Here is a 22,653-nt window from a genome sequence, read left to right as displayed (position 1 = left end):
ACCCTGTATATGATATATATCTTTGTCAAAGGACTTAACAACTTTATGCATTCCCAAGAATTTGAAGTGTAGGTGTTAAGTGTAAAATGAATGAATGAATGTATAAGGGGTGGGTCTTATCATCCTTGCACTGCGACCTACAATGGTCTATTGTGCTTCCTCATTTGTTTATCCCCTCAGCAATCCTGCGCTTTGAGTGAAGTGTAGGATTTTGTACGTGGGGGCGTCGAAATAGTCACTCGGTTCCATAAAGTATTGACCCAAGTGGCATAATCTTAAATAAGCTAAGGCCTCACATTCACACAGGAGATATGTGGCTGTTTCATTTTCTTCTTGATACCTCTCACAAGTGGGACTATCACTTAGTCCCAGTTTGAAGAGGTGCTCTTTAAGGTGACAATGTCCTGTAAGTAGTCCCACCACCCATTGTAGCTGGTTCCTGTTTAAACAGTTCCTTTGCTCTTTTAGCTGAGGGTCCTCATATGAGTCCCTTTGCTTGCCTGAGTCCAGTCACAGAACCCCAGTATTTCTTTTGTTTCATATTTGTTGAGTCCCCGATTGCCTGTCTGGCAACTCCTATAGAGATGGCACAGGCTGGTTCCGGTCCTATGAACGGATGTTCAGCTCCAATCTTAGCTAATTGATCTGCTGTTTCATTTCCAGCAATACCCTCATGCCCTGGCGCCCATATCAGTTGTACTCTGTTATGTTTGGCCAGTTCCATGAGAGTTTGGTGGCAATCCCAGACCAATTTTGAGTTGATCTGGTGTTTGTCAAGTGCTTTAAGTACAGCTTGGCTATCAGATAGAATGTAGATGTTCCTATTTTTATAGTTCCTATCTAAGTTCTCCATAATACATGCCTTAATGGCATATACTTCTGCCTGGAATACTGTTGTGTACTGCCCAAGGCTGAAACTAAGTTTCTGCCCTGTGCCATAGCAGTACACACCAGCTCCAGTGTCCTTATTTATCTTGGAACCATCTGTATACCAGATCAGTCCCTCTTTTCTATCAGGCCGAAGCCTGACTTCCCATTCACTCCTGTCAGGAAATCTGACTGTGAAGGGTTTTTCATATACATGTCTCAGTATCATTTTGTCAGACCCGATTCGTAATATGAGTTCTTTTTTCATGTCCTGAGTTATGTATGCATGGCCGAAACCATCGGATGTAGGTTTCCATTGATCACTGCACTGGAGATAGTAGATTCCTGCCCTGGCCTCTGCCTCCAACTGTAGATGCAGTGGGGGAGTCCAAGGAGTATCTCCAATGCAGCTGTTGGAGATGTTTGAAATGCTCCTGTGATACCCAAGCAAGCCAACCTTTGCAATTTGCTAAGTTCTGCTTTGCTTGTCTTGAGTTTAACTCTGGGCCACCATACACCTTATGTAATTATTGGTCTTACAACCGCAGTATATATCCAATGCGCAGCGGCGGCTGCAGTCCCCAAGTTTTACCACACATGCTTCTGCATGTCCAAAAAGCCTTATAGGCTTTGTTAATGACCTTGTCCAGCTGCTTTTTCCATGTCAGTCCCTTGTCTAATACTAGACCAAGGTACTTGACATCGCTGGAGAGCTGGATCGTCTTATTGAAGAAGGTTGGTGCCTTAAGGCCCTTTATATTACTCTTCCTAGTAAACGGCATAATTACCATGTTATTGGGATTGATGGAAAGACTTATTCTTTCACACCATCGTTGGACCGTGTACAGAGCTGTTTGAAGATGCTCTGATACTGTCAAAAGGAATTTTCCATTTATGATGATTGCTATGTCATCAGCATATCCTACTGTATAATACCCATCATCATTAAGTCCCCACAGGAGATCGTGGACAACCAGGCCCCACAGCAGAGGTGAGAGCATGCCCTCCTGTGAATAACCCCTAGACGTGGACGCCTCCAGGGTTTCTCCTGATAATGAGCTGCTATGGTTCTGCTTTCCAGCATAGCACTGATCCACCTGCATATTGCAGGCTCTATGCCATTCTTTCCAGCAGCCTGTTTGATTATATCAAATGAGGTTCTATCGAAAGCTCCCTCTATGCCAAGGAATGCTGCTAAGGCAATATCCTTGGGTTCAATCACACCTTCTATGCGTGTTACCACATTGTGTAGTGCGCTTTCAGTAGATTTACCTGTTGGGTAGGCATGTTGGTTTCGGTGTAGAGCATATGTCCTCAATGCCCCATCCCTGATATGCCTATCCACTATTTTCTCCATCGTTTTCAACAGGTAAGACGACAGGCTGATAGGACGATAAGCCTTAGCCTCGGTGTAATCAAGTTTCCCAGGCTTTGGGATAAACGTCACCTTAACTTGCCTCCAGGCCATGGGGATAAAACCATATGCCATGCAGACTATATATGCAGCATAGGTGTGGAGCTAAGAGTTCTGCCCCATGCTGCAAAAGTGCCGGTACAATTCCATCTGTTCCCGCTGACTTAAATGGTCAAAAGTTATTCAGTGCCCATCTGATTTTTGATTGGTTGGTTAATTATGACTTTGGCCAGGTTCCAGTCTGCCCTGTTCGTCTTGCTTTGGCAAGTGCCCAGGTTTTGCTGATCCTGTCCATCGTCCAAATTAGCAATCAATTTTGAAACAGGAAAGTGAACCCTGAATAATTCGTTCAGTGTCTCCCTTCCTGTTTGAGTATACTGCCTCTTAGGCAACTTAATCGTGCTGACCTTATTGGTCGCCTCTTTTGCCATGATCTTCATGAGTCTGGCACTGCCTGGTACATCATTGCTCTCCTGGCTGTACCTCCTCCATGAGGATTGCTTGGCTTCCTGTATTTCTTTGTTGTAACAGGTAAGGGCTTCCTTGTAGGTGTCCCACTGCCCTGTTCTTTTAGCTGTATTAAACATCCTTCTCATTTTGGTTCTAAGCCCACTCAGCTGTTTACTCCACCAAGGTGCTCTCCTTGGTCCGCGAGTGGTCTTAGCTGTACAGTTCCGATTAAAGGATGAGATAATAGCCTGTTACAACTGGTCAACGGACCGATCAACATCCTTTATTGCATGTATATTTCGTGAGATGGTCTCCAGATTTACCTTTAGGTCTTCTTTGTAAGACTCACAATTGGTTCTCCTAGGATTCCTATCAATAACCTCCTTCCTATCGCAAACTACAAAGGTAGGTTCATTACCATGGTTTAGAATATTCACGTTCGAACTCACCAGAAATTCCATAAGGCTCTCTCCCGTTGAGTTAGTGCTGGTGCTCCCCCACACAATGTGGTGCACGTTGGCCTCACACCCAATGATGAGTTGCTTTTTCCTGCTACAGCAGTAGTATATGCTGTTCCTCATTTCCATATTTGGTGGTGGTTCATCCGCGTCATATGGAAGGTAGACTGAAGCAATAATCAGTTCCCTGCTTCCTCCTCGATACATGTATGTCATCCTTACCGCTGTTGCATCCCTAGAACAGAGTTCTAGCAAAGGCAAGGCATTAACATGATTCCTGATATAAACACGGGATCTTGCATGATTATTGGGTACAGCAGAGTAAACTGTTCCCCCTGTGTTAGTTAAGCCCCTTATTTGACCCTTGTATAACCAAGGTTCCTGAATAAGTGCTATATCTGCCTTACTCTCAGCTAGTTGTTGGCAAAGAGTTGCTGTGGTGTAGGTTAATTTGAAGAAATTTCATGGTGTTTGTATGTGCTCTGTGTGTGTGTGTATGTGTGTGTGCGTGTGTGTGTGCATGCGCGCGCATGTATTAAGTGTGTTTTTCTTTAGTGATATCTTCCAATTGGGGAGGGGTCAATTTCCATCTTATGTCCCTCCCTGTCCTCGGACTGGGTTCCGTGTGAGGGGGTCCCCTGATCCACTTTGCTTTGGTCATCTGGGGGGGGGGGATCTCATCTCCCTTCCTCTCAGGGACCAAGTTAGAAGATACTGTATCTGTCACAGGTTCTGCCTGGCGTTGACCTTCAGGATCATTCAACCCCTTAACAGTCCCCTGTGAGAGTCCTGTAAACATTTTGTAACCAGTCCTCTGTATAATAGTATGGGAGTCCCAGTCTATGAATAAGATAAGCCTCTGGCCTTTTGACTCAGATTGCTTATCAAGTACCCTCCAGTTCTCAGTATGAATTCCTGGATTGAGGTCTGCAGTCCATTTCAGCAGCTCTTCCTGATTCCAGGCAATTTTGTCCCTAGTCCGGACAGCCACTTTAGCAGGCTTGGGCAGGTTCCTGGCATCAGGAGCCTTCAGCCTGGCCCCTCATTCAAGCCTGTGGTTGTCAATGGCTTTGGTGAGCCATTGACCAGACTTTTGGTCAGCGCATACATAAATAAGTACACCTCCCACTAGTCTGTAGGATTTCAGGCGTGGTAGTTCTCCCTTTGGAGTCCTATGTAACACCTCCCCCAGTGCTTCCAGAATGGAATTCTAGTCATCTTTGGTAAGCTTATCCGCAGGATAAGTTTCCTTGAAGATAGCTACCTTTATATTGGTCAGAGCCTCCTTGTAAGTCCCTGGGCCTTTTTGGAGTCCTGGCCACTTCTGTAGGGGTACTGCCCTTTGACCTTGGCCTCTTAAAGGTGCCGGTGGGGGTTTCTCCCTGCTTGGACTAGCCTGCATTTCCTGGTTGCTGACTGCCCCCAGTTCCTGCTTTGCTTGCCCCAGCTCTTGCCTTTTCAACTTCTGTCTAGCGCATCCAGACAAGGCTTTTTTCGCTAGACAGGGTCCACCTACTCCTGCTCCTTCTCCTGCTGCAGGTATGTTAGAAGTACTAGCTCCCTGCAGTGGTGTGTCAGTACTATGGACTCCCAGGAGAGTAGTTTTTGGTTTTACCTCAGGCAGGTTTTGAACCACTGGTTCGTCCCTGCCTTTGACTGAAATTTTAACAGCAGGTTCGCTGGTTGCAACTGGACCCCTTAATGGTTCACCAGAGCTTCCAGGGCCCTGCTGAAGCATTTCTCATAGGGATCCCCTTGGATGGGGCTCCGTCTTCTGTTTAAGGTCTTTACGATCGTTTTTTGATTTGGTTCCTTTATTAATTTTGGTCCCATGAGTCATGGGGATTTAAAAGGTCACCACCCTCAGCACCCCATACGGGTGGAAGGCATAAATACAATGGGGTGCTGCCTGGTGTCCCGAGGGGATTGTTCAAGACACTGGCTAATTACCAGCCCAGTGACATGCAGCCCCCAGCACAATGCCTCACACCTTGTCTTAGGTAGTTTGGTCTTGTAGTGAATGCAACCTTCACAAGCCTCCAGGACCAAGAGTGCCTGTTCGGGGGAGAGATAAATGGGAGTGTGACACCAGTTAGTCATGAGGTTGCGACCAAGGAAACCTACACGAGAAAATTGCCCCTGGTGGTTGCTTGTAAGCTCCCCATTCCCACCCCTCCACATGGGTTGTTCAAACCGTTTTAGAGTGTTGAGCCCTAAGGCTTGTGGCACCTTATCGGTACTCTAGGGAGACAACTCAAATAGCTGAAGCTACCCCCATAGGAGTGCTCTTCCGCATTTGTCCCTGGTACACTGTAGTGACACCCAAGAGTCATTATGCCGCAGTGTGGGAGGCTCTGGTCATAATGCCATTGCCCTTTATGGGAGCTTGGCCGCCAGCCCTGGTAGGTCATACTGATCCAGACCCTGAGACTGTCATTGCCCATCGGGACCATGAGGAGGTGTCCCAATGCACCCCTGGTCCATGATGTGTCCCCACCAAAGACACAGCTGTGGTTCGGCCAACCTCACAGAGGATGGCATCATTACCACCTGTAACATGTGACATAAGAAAGCCACAGTTACCCCGGGACCAAACCTGGGCTGCCTTAAGTGTAATAAGTGTCAATTCAATGGGGTTGTTAATTGCAGGTCATAGGTTGAGGTATGGTTTTATAGGTCTTTAAGCAGAAGTTTTCATGACAGTTTATCTTATTTTCAAGAATGCTTGAGATGTGTTTCAAATTGAGCACAGAAAACTGAACAAAATCTGCTGTATGTTAGTTTAAAGAATGTGTATTCCATTGTTATGCTGGTGGTTCACATAGGCAGGACCCAAGCTAGTAAGATGTGAAAAGAATGCATAATGAAGCAATTTAATGTTCTGTTAAGGAGAAAATTAAGGAATGATGTTTTTCTCATGCAGGGTGGCCTGGTGTTGGAAGTGGTTGTGGCTAAATACTGGGCAGACCTTGGAGAGGTGACACTAGACTACTCAATAGCATTCCATGGTGTTAAACCAGAAAGCCCCAGTGTAACAATGCATGGTGCTGATGGTATTTTGTCCTTGGAGCTGCGTAGTGGCTTGAGGAATGAAGAGATCTCTCCTGCTGTAACACTCAAGAATTCAGTCCAAGTTCTCAGGTAGGTTACTCACATTGATGTGTTTTCTTTGGGCATTGTTCCTTATGTAGTTGTAGGAATCTGCTTAAATGAGATGTGTTATTTTGGAGGCTAATTCTCTAATTGTCTTCATGTGAAAGCATTTGGTACTGTACTGTGGATTCATTAGGTAATGTCATTATTTAAACTGCATTCAGTGACAGGATATGGTACTTAATTGGTTTGTTACTTGTACTGTATATAGATTTTCATTTGTGCATTTGTGAAACATTATTAAGAATCATTTTGACATTCCAGGCCTATAGAATCGAAGGTCAGACCCTTGTCAGCACGAGACATTATTCCGCCATCTAGGCAGATATATGAACTGCAGCTCACATATAGCTTCTCTATAACAAAAGCCACTGAGATCACACCCAACAGGTAAATGTTCTGTCAGTCGGTGTTGAAACTGAATGTGTAATGAATTTCTTTTGCCTGATCCTTAGTATTGTTTCTTCATTTGCTGATTAAAGTGAAGATGTCATTTTGAATCTGGAAATTACAAGGTTAATTTATTAGAGATTTGAGCGGAAACTGGACAAGAATTAAAATAGATGTCAGCAGATTGTAAGAATTAAAATAGATGTCAGCAGATTGTAAGAATTAATATTAGTTTCCTCTAGACTATTAAGAAAGGTACAGAATTGTAGGAAATGTGAAACTGGAACATATGACAAGTTCTGACAGTTGCAACACTACAAGAAAACTTAGTAGTAGCTTGTATACAAGGTGCTTTTTGAAAGTTCCTGGACTGTTATTGTTGTAACTGTCTCAGTGAAAGAAGATGAGAAGGGAGTCAAGGTCACACTTCTGCAAGCCAATTGCATCAGTCTGCCATGTGACACCACACTATGAACACACATTGTTTTTACACCAGTGGTTTTTCAACTTTGTGTTTCTTTTGTCCTGCGACGGGTGGCAAAATTGAGCAACATGTCTGCATCAAGTATTGCATGAAGCTTGGTAATTTTGGTACTGAAACCCTTGAAATGTTTTGTGAGGCTTTTGGAACATTCTTGAAGCTGGAGAGTGGTTTTTGAACATCATTCACATTTCAAGGCCGGTCTAGTGTCAGTCGAACATGATGAATGTTCAGGGGACCAAGCACCAGCAGAACAACAAAAAATGTTGAAAAAATTTGAGAACTCATCCACGAAGACCATTGCTGAACAATCCATGAGCTTTGAGACACCGTTGGGATTAGTTATGGAGTTTACTAGGAGAACTTAGTAGAAAATTTGAACATACACCACATGGCCATGAAGTTTATTCCCCGACGCTTGACAAATGATCAAAAGCAGCAGTGTGTAAACATATCTTGATCTATGAGAGAAGGCTAACAAGGACCAATGTATAGGGGGTGGGCCTTCTTGGCCCTTGCACCGTGACCACAGTGATCTATTGTGCCTACACTAACAAGGACGAAACTTTTATCTCTAGGATTGTAACGGGTGATGAAAGTTGGATTTACTCATACAGTTTTGATCCAGAAACAAAGCAGCAATCATCACAGTGGAAGAGCCCGCAGTCACCAAGAGCAAAAAGGCACAGCAAATCCTGAGTTCAACAAAGAGCATGCTCATTGTTGTTTTGATTGTGATGGGGATTGTTCACCATGAATTTCTTACTCCTAACACTATGGTCAACTCTGACTTTGACTGTGATGTTTTGAGATGCTTGAGAGAAGATGTGGGACAAAAAAGACTAGAACTTTGGCGCAACCACAACTGGCTCCTTCATCATGACAACGAGCCCATCCACACATCCCTGAAAACCACAGAGTTTGTGACTAACAACAACATTGTTATCATTCCCCATCCTCACTGCTTGCCAGATTTAGCCCTCTGTGATTTCACTTTGTGTTCCAAATTGAAGATGAAAATGAAGAGATGGGGGGGGGGGGCTCGCAGTAGCATAGTTGGTTGAGGCACTATGCTACAAACCAGAAGGTCGCGGGATCGAATCCTGATGAGGCTATTGAATTTTTTCAGTTCACCTAATCCTTCCAGCTGCACTTTGGCCCTGGGGTCGACTCAGCCTCTAACATAAATGAGTACCAGGAATATTCTTGGAATATTCTTGGGGGTAAAGGGCGGCCGGCGTTCNGACTTTTTGAAACAGTGTCTGACATCCAAAGGGAATTGCATGCAGCACTTGACAGCATTAAGGAAAATCACTTTCACTGTAATTTTGAAGCATGGAGAAAATGATGGGATCACTATATATGTTCTCAAGGAGACTACTTTCAAGGGAGTGGCAGCCAAATTTGAGTATGTTAACCCAGAATATCTTTTTTGACCGAGTCTGGGTACTTTCCAATAGCACCTCATATGTCTTTGGTGCTTCAAGATGCGGTCTATGTTGTCCTGTGCCTCAGTGATGTAGGGTCCATTTGCGAGATGATGGTGCCATAGAGCAGATTCTTTTACATCCATTGATAGACTGTTCATGTAAGGGAGTGAGGAGGGACTGCTGCTTAATATGGTGTCTGAACCATGGGTGGTATGTTCTTGTGTAAGTTTCCAAATTTTTTAGAAATATGGACAAAGATCTGGCTCAGGATCAAAGTCAGAATTCTCAAAATGAGAGAGTCAAAATTTTGACCCAAGAGCACCTGGTCCTCTAGAAAACGTAATGAAATTAAGGATGTATTGCTATGGAAATATTGTACATAAGGATAACATTATCCCTCTTACAACTTAAAAATAATGGAGTGAATAAATGAATTTGGGAAGGTCAAGGACTGCACTATATCCAGTGGATCCAAAACTGGAGAATGTATGAACTATAAGTGGAAATTCCACTTTCACTTTTTGAAGACTTCCTTCCCCCTCTGGGCCTCCTGCCACTGTTAATCTGTCACTTTGCAGTTATGCTCATGACTGATATGGTAAACAGTGCATTAGCTGGTCCATGTTGTTCACAGTGTTGAAAGAAATGCTTTTCTTAAATTGGTATCATTTTGTTATTGGGAGAAAACGAAAGGGGCTCCATGTTCCTATTAAATGAAGCAGCAGAGAGACAGGTATTTATGCAAGTTTGATTCTGTAATAATTATTTTATAATCTAGTAGAACTGTGTTGAGTGGATCACTTGTCACCATAGCATGGAGCATCTTGAGGTTGCAGTTTGAGGAGACATGAATCTTAGCTGCAAATGTAATGACTAAGCAGTTATGGAAAGCTGTCATGGGGTTATACTCCAGCTTGGAGTTTGGACAGGGAGCTAACAACTCCTCACCCCAAAGAAGCAGCCTGTTGGGAGATCCTAAACAAGACCTTGGCCTTTAAATGGGTTCTTTGGAATGACGTAAGCAATGGAAAATGGATGTGACATTTGGAACTTGGAATGTTAAGAGTTTCTGTGTGCCAGTTCACTGAAAACAATGATATGAGTTAGATTTAGTGGGAGTGCAGAAGGTCAGATGGAAAAAGGGTTGCATGGAACCAGCAGACAGTCACACATTTTTTTGATGGAATGGGAATGATAGTCCTCCCTTAATGACAGGATTTTTTTATTCATAAGACATTCATATTACCACTTAAGAAATTAGAATTTGGTAGTAATAGGATATCACATGCAATTCTGAGGAGTTGTTTGTATGTTGTTATTGCTTGACAGCACATACCATAACTGAAGCTAAAGGTGATGATACAAAAGACAACTTTTAAGAGGAACTGCAGCATGTGTTTGATCAATTCTTTAAGTACCACATGAAAATTTTGTTAGGACATATTAATGTTAAAGTAGAGGAAGAAAATATTGTGACATGTTGAGCTATGGATGATGCCCCTCCCCCCACCGCCAGCCGAAGTTAACCGAGTCCCAGCATCCTGGTCGCTATGCAATGCGAGTCAACAGCAATGACATCACCAAGGGGTACCGCGGTTGCTATGCAGCGCGGGTAAACAGTGGTTGCTAGAGATGTTGGTAGTAACAGCAGTACACGGCGTTGCTAGCACGGCGGCACCAGACATAGTGGTGCCTATTACGTGGCCGTTTTCTGTATTGTCCGATCGAGGCTACATAAGGAGCAGCGAAGGCTATTCACAGTTAGTCCTCGAGCTACCTCCGAGTTAGTTCCGAGTTAGCCAGCAACCAGTCAGTTGTATTGTGGCATTTGGAGTGTAGTATTTGTGATACTGCAGATAGCAGTAGTTCTAAAACTGTCAATTGTGTGATTAAGTGTGAATGTGCAATAAAATTCGCTATATCAAATACGGCGTGAAGTTATTTGTCGCGTTATACGCCCAATACGCGACAACATTTTCAGACCAGCAGTGAGTTTTTTTTTAAGATGGCAGTAGTTGTATTCTTCTTTTCTCTCTCTGACCTAAATGCAGAATGTTTTATGTTCAACTTTTGTGGATATGCTTTTATGTTCTTGACAAGAGTTCTCAGCATCACCATTTCCCTGTTTGCTTTTTATGTATTACGTGCACATAGCGCATAAAATGAACATTGTAGTGGAGAATTCATATGTTCAGATGATTCAGTGCTAAAACTTCTCATTAGATATCTATGAAATTGGTGTTCTGCACTAAACGTTGTGGGGTGAATTTAATTTTGGTCCTCACTTGTTAACTATAAACCTAATGAAGCTGTTATTTTTCTCATAAATGGCTTATGTTAGAAAAAGCTGGAATGTGACATTTTATTATACTCCCTATTAAAATTAAAATGTTTTAGTTGAAACATTTTTGTATAATGTAAACATGAAAATTACAGTTGTCTGATTACAGTTTGGTACATGTGTATTCTTTCCACAGCCCAGTACTTAGTGACATGCTATATGAATCAGAATTTGAGTCACAGCTCTGGATGCTGTTTGACCGCAACAAACAGCTGCTTGCAGCAGGAGATGCTTATCCTAGTAAAGTAAGTATGAAATTCGGGCTGCTCCATAGCAGCAGTGAGTAGTCATTGGCTTCCCACCGCGGTGGCCCGGGTTCAATCCCGGGTGTGGTCAAGTGGGATTTGTGGTGGACAAAGTGGCGCTGGGGTAGGTTTTCTCTGAGAGCTTTGGTTTCCCCTGCCAATCTTCATTCCACCAATTGCTCCACAATCACCCTCACCTATCATCTGGGGCTGGAACAATAGGCCAGAAGTGGCCTCAGCACAAGGGGCTTAGTTCCACCTCGCTAGTAATAAAAAAAAAGTATGAAATTCTCTTTACTGCCACACTGTAAAGGTGCAGTGTTTTACTATCATGTTGTAGCATGTAGAGCCCTTGCTGGGTAGCAACCTCAAAACAGACGATAAAAGAACGAAATCTGCTAGGCAACAGATTTTTAATAAGCAAGAATAGATGGCTACTGCTAGGGAGCTGCTAGGTAAACACATTCCCGTGGCAGCGGATCTGCATGCAACAATAGAGGAACTCTTGGAAACAGTGTTTTCTGCGTCGTCCATGCAAAGGGGTTATATAACAAGGACACAGCCAGAAAATATAGGAGGCTTAAACTTGGTGGTGGTAAAGCTTAAGACCGTTCAAGTGACTCAGCTGCCATTGTACGTAGGTTGTACTGAAAGTCATGAGCAACTTTTTTTTGCATGCAACCTGGGAACAGCAGACGAAAGAGAGTACGGTGGTAGGTGGAACCAGCTGTTGTGTTAACGTTGAGTGTCTTGTGACATCAATAGCTTGCATCACGTGACCAGTATCACTCCTAACAAAATGGCCGACAATGATATGTCGTTTCGCCAGCATGCTGTCATCGAATTTCTTGTGAAAGAGGAAATCCCTGTGCAGAAATTCACCAGAGACTTCAGCGTGCTTATGGAAGTGTGTGCATGGGTGCGAGCAGTGTTCGAAGATGGGTGAAACATTTTGAAGATGGGAACACCAGCATTGAAGATGAGCCTCGGAGCGGTCATCCTCGAACAGCCTCAACTGAACGCAACAAGGAAAGAGTGGATGAGATCATTCAAGATGACATTCGTGTGACTGTGGAAAGCATAGACCGAAAACTTGGAATAGGGCACAGTGCAGTACAGGAGATGATTGAAAGCTTGGACTATAGGAAAGTTTGTGCTCATTGGGTCCCACGTTTATTGACCGAAGACCACATAGGTCAGCAAAAAGCCATCAACTCAGAACTGCTGCAGAGATTTTGACACGAAGGCGATGATTTTTTGCTCTGTATTGTGACAGGTGATGAAAGCTGGTTTTACCATTTCGAGCTTGAAACAAAATGGCAGAGTATGGAATGGCACCATTTGCATTCTCCATCAAAAAAAGAAGGCAACGACAGTGCCATCAGGTGCTAAGGTGATGGGCACAGTCTTCTGGGATGCAGAGGGGTTTATTCTGGCCGAATTCCTGGAACCTGGGCAAAGCATCAGTGGTGCTCATTATGTCCAGACGCTGCACAAACTCTGTCGTGCATTGCGCGATAAACTTCCAGGGTGAAACATCATCATCCTGCATGACAACGCTTGCCTCCACGCTGCTGGTCTCACATTGGAAGCAATTGCAAAGATGGGGTGGGAAGTTCTTCCACACCCCTCCTATAGCCCTGATCTGGCACGCTCCGACTACCATCTTTTTGGATTTGTGAAGGATCAGCTGCATGGAAAACGTGTTGAGACAAAGGAGGCAATTCAGAAAGCAGTGCGTCAGTGTCTTCGGATGCCTGGAATGGAATTTTACAGAAGGGGAATTTTCAAACTCCCAGAACGCTGGGAGAAATGTGTACAAAGAAAGGTCTGTAGATTGAGGTGGTGTGTTTGGTTTGTCAATAATAAAACATGTTACTTTACAAAAAGTTGTTGCTCATGACTTTCAGTACGACCCTCATAGCATAAGACACGTAAGATAGGCATGATCTGCTTTGCAAAGCATGGACTGACAAAGGACTTGTATATAGTGCAAAAGGGAGAATTTTCAATGACACGCTGTATGTGCGATACATACACTTGAAAGAAGGTCAAGCATATTCATAAGAGACAAACCCATCCTCTTTTCAGAGAGGGTATTAGATAAGGACTGGCGGCAAGGGTTCAGTTGAAAGAATAATCTTTGGTCGTCAGTCTCAAGGGGCTTGGTGCCAAGAAGAATGAATGTAAATCACCAATTATAAAGTAACTTTGACTTTGGGAGCTCAGTGCTCAGTTGAAAGTCAGGCAGTGAGGAGAAGACTACGTGTTGTATGATTTGTAGTGTGTAATTCACCGAGACCGTTATAGTTACTGTGTTAAAATCCATCTCTAGGAGGTGCCTAGTGAAAACAGACTGAGAAGACTTGGTATGTACTGGAGTGATTAGTAAAGTGTGTAAATCACTGATAATATTATAATTAATTGTAGTTACGACTTGTAAGTGGTCAGTAAATCCAATATCCAATCAAAACCCCCATCAAGAGTCACTCTAAATTGTAGCAATATGTTATTTTAAGATTTTGGTCATCTGGATTGTGACATCATTTCAGGTGTACCTGCTGCCTCCATCTTCAAGGTAGAACATTGTGAGATAAATTCTGATCCTTTTATATTTCAGTTGAAAATTCAACACCTGATAATGCAGTAGCCTCCCATTGGGTCTGATCTTTCACCAACTTAATCTAGTTCACATAATCAGAACCTGTCTTGTTTCCTTCAAGTTCACTGAGCAAGTTTGTATAGTAAGAACACTTCAGACTTGCATTCTGGAGGTATCCAGGTGACCTTCAGTCCTGACTGAGATTTTGTAGATTTCCTTAGTCTCTTCAGGTGAACACCAAAGTAGTACCTTCACATAGGCCATGACTGCCTTCTTCAGATATATTATCTACCAGACACCCATCATCTTCCTATTTCATTCGTTGATGCATAGAGTCTGCATTAAAAGCAGCATCATTAAATAATCTAAGAATTAATCTCCCTGATCTTTCAGGTGGCTGCTTTTCAGAAATTGTAGCACCCACACCTTGAACTTTATATGTGTTTCTTGTTTCCACAGTCCATGTTATATGCCCATCCAAATGTAAATCTTTAATTTGAGCAGCATCTGACAGGTACCCAATTTCCACAGTCCTTTGTACAGCCTTGAAACAGGCCAGCTTATTCCTCATAGTTTTCTGCTTGCTCACAAATGATTCTATTATTTATCATGTGTCACTACACAAGCTTGCGGCCATTAAAATAAATTGCACTTCTCTATCTCTCATATACAACTACTTTGAGAGTGAGAGTGATAGATGAACTGCAAGAATAGATGTATGGTGCATATGTTTGTAGGTATATTTTTGAAATTTCAGGGTGTAGACCCTAGTAATATTTATTTTTGGTAGTACATGGTGAAAGTTGAGAAAGGAGACTATGTCTTGAAGCTCCATGTCCGTCATGAGAGAAAGGATCTGCTAGACAAGATGCTAGACCAGCCCCTGCTTCTAAGTCATAAATTGCCTGCTGCACTTTCTCTGGATGTATATGGCAGCCAGACACAGGCAACAACATGTGGCAAGAAACTGGAACGGGCAACCATTCTCCAGGGTCAGATTATGCCTATCTACATAACACCACTTGCAGATGATGCGTAAGTACATGAACTCTATTAACAAATTGAGGCCCGATGTCCTGGCTTGTGTCAGGTTTCTGTAATTCTTTCTTCATAATTATTGTCTGCAGCTGAACCCTTTTCTTTCACCAGCTGACCTCTAATGGTTCACTCAGATTATCATGTACATGTGTTTGAGGAATTACTTGTTAACAGTGATTCTGATCTAGATAGAAGTAACCACGGTAATAGTGTGTTTCGTCGTGTAATACTGGAATTGATACTGATGACATAAGCAATTTTTTGAGACTGGCAGCAAACACTGAACACTGTTTCTAAAATTACAGAATTATTAAAGATACATAAATTTCTTTGGAGCCAGGATGGTGTAGTCGGTATAGCGACTGGCGACGCAGTGGGTAAATAAAGGGGGTTAGAGTTCGAGTCCCAATAGGTTCAAGAATTTTCTCTTCTCCAAGTCATCCAGAATGGCTCTGGGTCCCATGCAGCCTTGTGTCCAATGCGTACCGGGGGCTCTTTCCCCAGGGTTAAAGCGGCAGGGGCATGAAACTGACCATTCAACTCCAGCTACTGCCGAGGTCAGGAAGATGTGGCTCTATACATCCACCCCCCCCCATATGCCTTCATGGCATAGTGCTTAATTAATTAATTAAGCACAGGAACAACTTTGCCTTTTGTTACATAAATTTCTTTAATATCATAGATAATTTTATGTGACTGTGAGAGTATGAATCAGTTTCTTTCTTCAGAAAGAAACACCACAAACACAGGATGATACCAAGAATCTCCTTCTCAAGATAGGCATGCTGTGTGAAAACAACACAGCACGCCATGAACAAACACAGGACGATACCAAGAATCTCCTTCTCAAGATAGACAGGCAGCACAAGTTCATCCCCCATCAAGAAAGACGATAGGAGAAGGGACACGAACCTACTTGGTTTATAAATTTTAACTTAAACAACAAAGTTTTAAAAACTTTAATATACCAGGAAAGCTGCTGTAGTTGTGGAAAAGCTGGATTTTGTGTATATTGTGCATTGCAGGCATTGTGTGTGTATGTATTTTAGCACTCAGAACACCCATTGTGATAGTGGTTTCCAAAAAAGTATCGATGTTCCCTCTGATGGTGGTCTATAAGGGCTGAAACATGTAAGGGTGCTAAGTTTTCAAGTAGTAAAAACTTAACAGTCACACTGGACGGAGTTGTTTTGACTCTGTAATTGTTAGTGTGACGGACCAGAATGAAGCAAATAAAAAAAAAATAGGTTGGGATGCTTTGGTTGAAATATGTTAAGCTACACAACCTTGGTTATTTAGACTTATGCAGCCAATAGTTTGCACTTGTTTATTGTTATCTTTATAAACCAATGAGGGTCTTTAGTTCTGTAGTAACAATAGTTGTAATTTGATGGGAGTTCAGTTGATCAATATTAGCCTTTTTTCTACTGACAGGGACTCTTGAATAATTCATTAATCAATTATGCACTTAATTCCTTCCTTTTGCTTTCCTTCGCAGCTTTATGTTTGAAGATTGTGTGATATTCCTGCATATTCAGCAGCATTTATGGATTTTTTTTTTATATGTCATCATATTCAAATAATATACCTTACAGTTGAAATGTAATCATATTATTATTTTTATTATTATTATTTTTATTCTGAATTTCAGATCTGGTAAAGGAACAACATTGGGGCATTTCTTAACTGGAACAATAACTTATTCCAAGGATGAGATTGGGAAAAAAGTGGTGAGTTTAATTTTTTTTTGGAAAATGTGGCAGGCTATGGTCAGATGTCTGTATAGTAAAATTCAGTGTAATAGTCTGTGGGTGTGAAATTTTATATCCTACTTTCAAAGATTGACAGTATCTGATGAGAAAAGAGTCCATTAAACTTCCAGATATCTGGTATCCATGCAACCAGAATTCTCATACAACCAGCAAAAATTTCAAGGAGAAATTTACTATTTTAATAAAGTTACTTCAGAGAAGTTGTGATGCACATTTATTCACCCGTCATGTTGTAGCTTTCTTGTCTTCCGCTAGCATCACTGCCTGCCCTCCCTAATGCAGCTATGCACAGGTTCCATTGCAGTAGAGGCTACTTGAATTTGTGGTCATGTTACAGTATATCTGAAATGTTTCGCTCATCAATCCACTCTGTTGCCTAGGAAGACTCTCACAAAAGAATTAAAATGAAAACATGTTGTTTTTACTCTATATTATGTTTTTGAAGGCATTTTTCTCATAGAATCAGCAGGTTCATTTAACTGACACCTCATTCCCCATATCTACCTGATAACTGGGATTTTGCTATATTGAGGGACATATATGATTCAGAAGAACATTATGTAATGCGAATCTTCACAATTTATATATAACTGCCTAACGTTGTGAGAGTGATCAGGTCAAGAGGGCTGCGATGGTTGAAACATGGAATACACACAAAATTTTGTTTAGAAAACAGCAAAGATTAGAATAGATCCCTGAAAAATATTTTATAAAGCTATGAATATAATTGAAATAGCTGAGGATATATCTAATAATGGTAAGTATGGTGATTAACCTTGATGTCCCATGGAATGTCATGACTGTAAACAGCTCATGATTGTATATGATCGAGATGGTCATAGATAATGTGTCAAATGGGCCGTTTCTATAACTAGAGGAATGTCTGTAAACAGTCTCATGGCAACAGATGCAGGCAACAATAGAAGAACGGCCATTTCTATGTGACGGCCTCTATACACCCCCCCCCCTTAAGAACATGATGACAGTATAGGGGAAACTGTGTTTTCTATGCGGTCTATGCCAAGAAAATGCATGGAATAGCAGGACATGTGTTGCTAGGCAGCAAAGCTGTAAACACGAGTCCTTAACAAAAGTTAAGTCGGCCTGTTCTCAATAGGTGATAGCCACAGGAAGTTCATAGTTGAAGAAGAACAAGAAGTTGGCCAATGACAACCTAATATGTGATCTGAAGACTTTATATGTGCTGTAATGCAATGATATCTAGAGTATGACAGAGTTCCTGTGTTAAAATCCATTGCCAGGAAATGGATAAGGAAAACTTTGCAGAGGATTAGTCATTGTTTAGAACTGTTACCTAGCAACGACTAGTTAAAGCAGGTATAGAAGACTTTATTTATATGTTATAATTACAGTAATCTTGGAAGTGTTATAATTATTTGTAGTTATGACCATTGAATATCCATTAAATCAACTCACTGCTTCAAACCTGTGACTTTAGTTACTATTACATGTGACAGTATTAATAAAACCTGAATAGTCATGGAAGAATGTGTATAGATTTGAGCCCTTCAAACAAGGTGTTTCTCATGACTTCTTGTTAACACTTTTACTCCCACATCCGACCGGCAGTTGGGTAAGTGGTCCTATATATAGGGGCCTGTTTGACTTAGGTGAGATAACAACATGCATGAACGTTACTCATTCAAACAATGATTATATACCATAGTTGGTCACTATATACATAGATCAGTATTTCCTTGGCCTGGAATCTCATGTGTCACTTATTCCCCATATCCTTTTATCGTTTCAATAAGTACACAGTTCAACAGTGTGTCTGCTCACATCTCATAGTGTAACACATTATTGTGAGCAAGAAGATATTTAGTGGTGATCGTATAATGGCAGTGTTGTTTAATGAAGATTCAGTAGATGATTCAGTTCCGGAATCTGATTATAATGAATCAAGAGTTGGTGAAAGGACTAAATCTCCAGAAATTGCCATGACACGTGACATTGAAGTTGAGGCCACACCCATATCAGAACTGAAAAAATGTTGGGAGCGCATATTTGTGATGGATAATTACTCCACCGACTCTCGAACTCTGTCATTCTGAAGATCCTGTTTTTGAAACAATGGCCTGAACAGTTTTGAACGTATTTGGTCATTTTTCCACTTCAGTGACAGTATGTATGACACCAATAATCAATTAATTCCTTCTGACCATTTGTAAAATCAAATCAAGAAGTAAAGATGGGATATCTGGACTTCATGAAAATGTGTCCCATACCTTCTGGGAAGTGAAAAGGAATTACCCAATGTTCCTTCATCACTTGAATGTGCGGAATTAGATTCTGCATCATCATCGCCAATGCGTCCTCCAGATATTTGCCGCCAAAAAAAGCCCCTGCAAGAGACCCGTATTTGGCTAGATGGCGAGACAAAGGATCATGTTTTGCTGAAATTCTAGCAGAGAGGAGTGGCACCTGTCTGACAAGAAGATTCATTCATTCATCAGTAATCTTTCAAGATGACAGGTCCACAGTCTCCTCCAAAACAGTTCCTCCACTTGATGCGATCTAGAGCTTTCTCCTTCAAATGAAACATCTCGCATACATGGTGTATCCAGGAAAAGTGATAATGTGGTAGTTTTTCCATTTGCTTTCCACATCGCAGTACAACAGCCGTTCAAACCACTCTGGTCACGCCTGTTGCTATACGAACTTGAACCATCTCGAGCATTATTTACTCTGTGCTTCAAGTCGCTGCTGATGACGCTGCTTCCGGCATCAGTTTTTGGTGTCTCTCTTCGTCTGATGCCTACCCTTTGACCTGTCCAGCAAGGGAGGCCCTGCCAGTAGCTACGCTACCGCTGGTATAGCTCTCAGGGTCCTTGGCATACTCAAACCCCCTCACCACGATAAGGTGGAGCCACCAACGAGGGGGGACAAGAAGATGTAGAGTTTGTTTAAAATAATAATAGTGAAACTAGCTGGCAATATTGAAAGTGTACATTCTTCTGCATCCTGGGAAATGTGATCCCAGGTACCACACTCTCAGAGTGTACTAGAACATCTCCAGAAGGTATGTACAAAGTTTCAAATTCCTTTGTGTCGTAGTTTACGAGTAGACTTTTTCTGGATTTTGCTGAACAGTGAATGCATTAAGAGTACCCTGACATTTGAAAACCCTGGCCTGGGCAATTAAATTGCCCACTGAGAGGCTGGCAGAGGACATAGTGATTAACAAATTTGTTTCCCGTTTTAATTTATTCTATTTTGATATGGATAAAAGTTGTTGGCTTCTTTGCTGGATTATGAGCTGAGCTTATGTGAGCTTTTGCAAGCTCCAGTGAACATAGCAATCTTCAGACTCCATTTTAGTGGGGAATATCTTGACAAGCTGAACAGCTACCAACCTTTCAAGGAAGACCCTGCACTGTGTGGTTGATTAGGTACTTAAAATGCTTTTCCACTAAATTTGAAATGTCTTTGTACTCTGCAGGATGTGTATCCATTCAAATATGTGTTGCCTGAATCTCCCAAGAAGACTTCTAAGTCATCAGATATGAAAGATAAGGAGAAGACAAAATGGGAAGAATACAATGAAGTAATCAGGGACCTGAAAATTAGTTGGCTTGCCAAGCTCGGTGAGTCTAATCAGATTAGCATCACACTGTCTTTCTAGGTATGTCCATCAAATGTATATGTGGACCGCTTCATATTGTAGCATTTAGACCAGTTAATAAGTAATGACTCTGTAAACAATGCCCATTGCTAGGCAGCATATTCCTAACATGCACAAGTGGACTGACTGGAAAGAGATGTTTTCTACATGGTCCATGTGACAGCTGCATGATGTAACAATAGAACTTGAAAGTGGTGTTTTCTATGTGGTCTGTGCCAAGGTGTTATAAGCAGGACAAGTCTAGAATTCAGTCTGTTGTGAGACATCCGCCAGCCAGTAAGAACATGAACATGGAAGTTTAAGATGCTATGGTGTTGGAAGCCATTACCAATCAATAACTGATGAAAATACAATGGACTGAGAAGACTTAATATGTGCTTTAATGAATTGTTGAGCATGTAAATTAGCGATAGCCCTATAGTTACTTGTACAGTCAACTCTCGATTATTCGGGGACGGATTAACCAGTTTGCGGCTTAACCGGGGCTACTGAGCCTTTTTTGAGACTTATATGTTCTTTAATATTCATTCACTTTTGTTTCACATGGCGAGTTGTAACACTATTTTCTCACTAGTGTGAACCGAGCTCTGCATTCTTTGGTCCCGTTATGCTAACACAATGTTCTAGGGTAGGGGTGAAAGAACGCAAGGATTTGTGGAAAGTTTCAAGGACAGATACATCGCCCCAGTTAGTATCTTTGTATCGATCTTCAAGTGCGTTAGCAAAATGTCAGGGTGTAAAAGGAAGCGTGTTGTGTTAAGTATTCAACAGAAAAAGGAAAATGCCGCGAAAAAGTAAATGACAATATTAAATTTTTTTAAGTGTTAATATTCGTAAAAAGTGTTGGATGTTGTTGAAGACTGTGATTGAAATAACTAATTCATACTTCAGTGTAATGTAAGAAAAGTATTAAATAGGCCATGAGATGACATAAAAATGAGGTTGAATAAATTTAAATACAGGCAGGCGTATAGTATTATGAAGGTACAGTTTTACAGTACTACTTTTAATAAAATTTGTCTTAACCAGGTTTTCGATTAATCGTGATTTCCATCCCCACCATTATCCCGGATAATCGAGCGTTGACTGTAATTACATTCTGTAAGTGTTTAATAAATCCAGTTACCAATCCAGACTCCATCTATAGTCACTACATACACATGACAATATTTTATCATGTCCAGTTTTCAGCATGTCACTTCACAGTATAGTAGTTAGTTTTGCTCAATACAGATACCGCTCAGTCTATGTGGGTTGCTAAACTACACTTCATTTTAATGGAGCTAAGTAATTTAGGCCAACTAGCACCACTGTATTGCTTCCCGGCATATTGAGAGAGGTAAGGAGAACGAGTTAGTAGATTGTTGTATGCATGACACAGGAGGAATACAGGGGTAGATAGGAAAATTTTGTCCTCTATAACCCCTTTTGTGGAAGAGGAGCATAAAGGTTGAACTGCCATTGCAGTTAAGAAAGGGATTCCTCACACTTGTCTTGACTTACCTCCTCTGCTATCAGTAGGAGCAACAGGAGTCTGCATACTGAACTGCACACTGAAATGTTCCATGCAGCTGTTTATAAATCTCCACAAAGACTGGAGTGACAAGGCCATCACAGAGCTATTAGGTTTTAGAAATAAGTCCATCCTAGCAGGTGACCTGAAAGCAGAGCTCCCTGTTTGGAATAGTAAATTTTCAGACCCCTCAGGCTTGAAGCTCTTTGAATTATTTGTTAGTTCTAATTTCTAAATTTCAGCTCCACAATGCTCTGCGCGTTACACATTTGATGGTAGAGGTGTTCTCGACATTGTAGTATATCAGAACATCCAACTCTCAGAGGTTATTATCACTGACATCCTAGACTCAGACTACTTACCAGTAATGTTTAGCATTCTGGACCCTGTTAGAATGAGGCAAGCTTTAGATCCAATTGAAAATTTGACAGACTTGGAGCTATTTCAGAGCCTCACCTCTGAACTCCAAATATCCTAATTTTCTTCTAATGTAGCTGAAAAAGCAGCACATGACTTTTCAATCTCTATAGCCTGAGCATTCACGCTATTGACTAGAAAAAACTACAATTTCACACTGGAAATGCGAAATACCTGGCCTAGATCTATTATTAGAACATAAGAGAAAGCTCAGAAAATTATGGCAAGAAACTATGGATCTATCTTACAAAACATCAGTAAACCTGGTCACTCGAAATACAAGGCGAATGATCGGGAAAGGAGCACTTGAAAGATTGAAACAAAGTTGGCAATCTATGACATTATACCTGAAGCCTACTGCAAAATCCCTCACAAAGAGGGGTGAACCAAAGTCATGACCTGCAATTCATGGATCCTTAGGCCCCATAATTTATCC

General features: G+C 41.6%; 1 protein-coding gene across 2 annotated transcripts in view; it reads left to right on the top strand.

Annotated features, from left to right (window-relative positions):
• The window catches only part of LOC111875029 (tripeptidyl-peptidase 2), a 76,163-nt gene that overhangs the window by 39,335 nt on the left and 14,175 nt on the right, over positions 1-22,653 (top strand). For both annotated transcript variants that reach the window (XR_002844674.2, XM_023871086.2), the window contains exons 15-20: positions 6,113-6,330; positions 6,607-6,732; positions 11,121-11,229; positions 14,622-14,866; positions 16,521-16,599; positions 20,105-20,249. Coding sequence is in view for 1 of the 2 variants with exons in the window: in XM_023871086.2 (XP_023726854.1) it covers positions 6,113-6,330; positions 6,607-6,732; positions 11,121-11,229; positions 14,622-14,866; positions 16,521-16,599; positions 20,105-20,249 (922 nt within the window). In the remaining variant the exon portion in view is untranslated. The remainder of the gene's footprint in view (positions 1-6,112; positions 6,331-6,606; positions 6,733-11,120; positions 11,230-14,621; positions 14,867-16,520; positions 16,600-20,104; positions 20,250-22,653) is intronic.

The sequence above is a fragment of the Cryptotermes secundus genome, unplaced genomic scaffold, assembly GCF_002891405.2.
Source record: "Cryptotermes secundus unplaced genomic scaffold, Csec_1.0 scaffold440, whole genome shotgun sequence".
NCBI classification, from domain to species: Eukaryota; Metazoa; Arthropoda; class Insecta; order Blattodea; family Kalotermitidae; genus Cryptotermes; species Cryptotermes secundus.
This window is presented reverse-complemented; position numbering and strand designations above follow the sequence as displayed.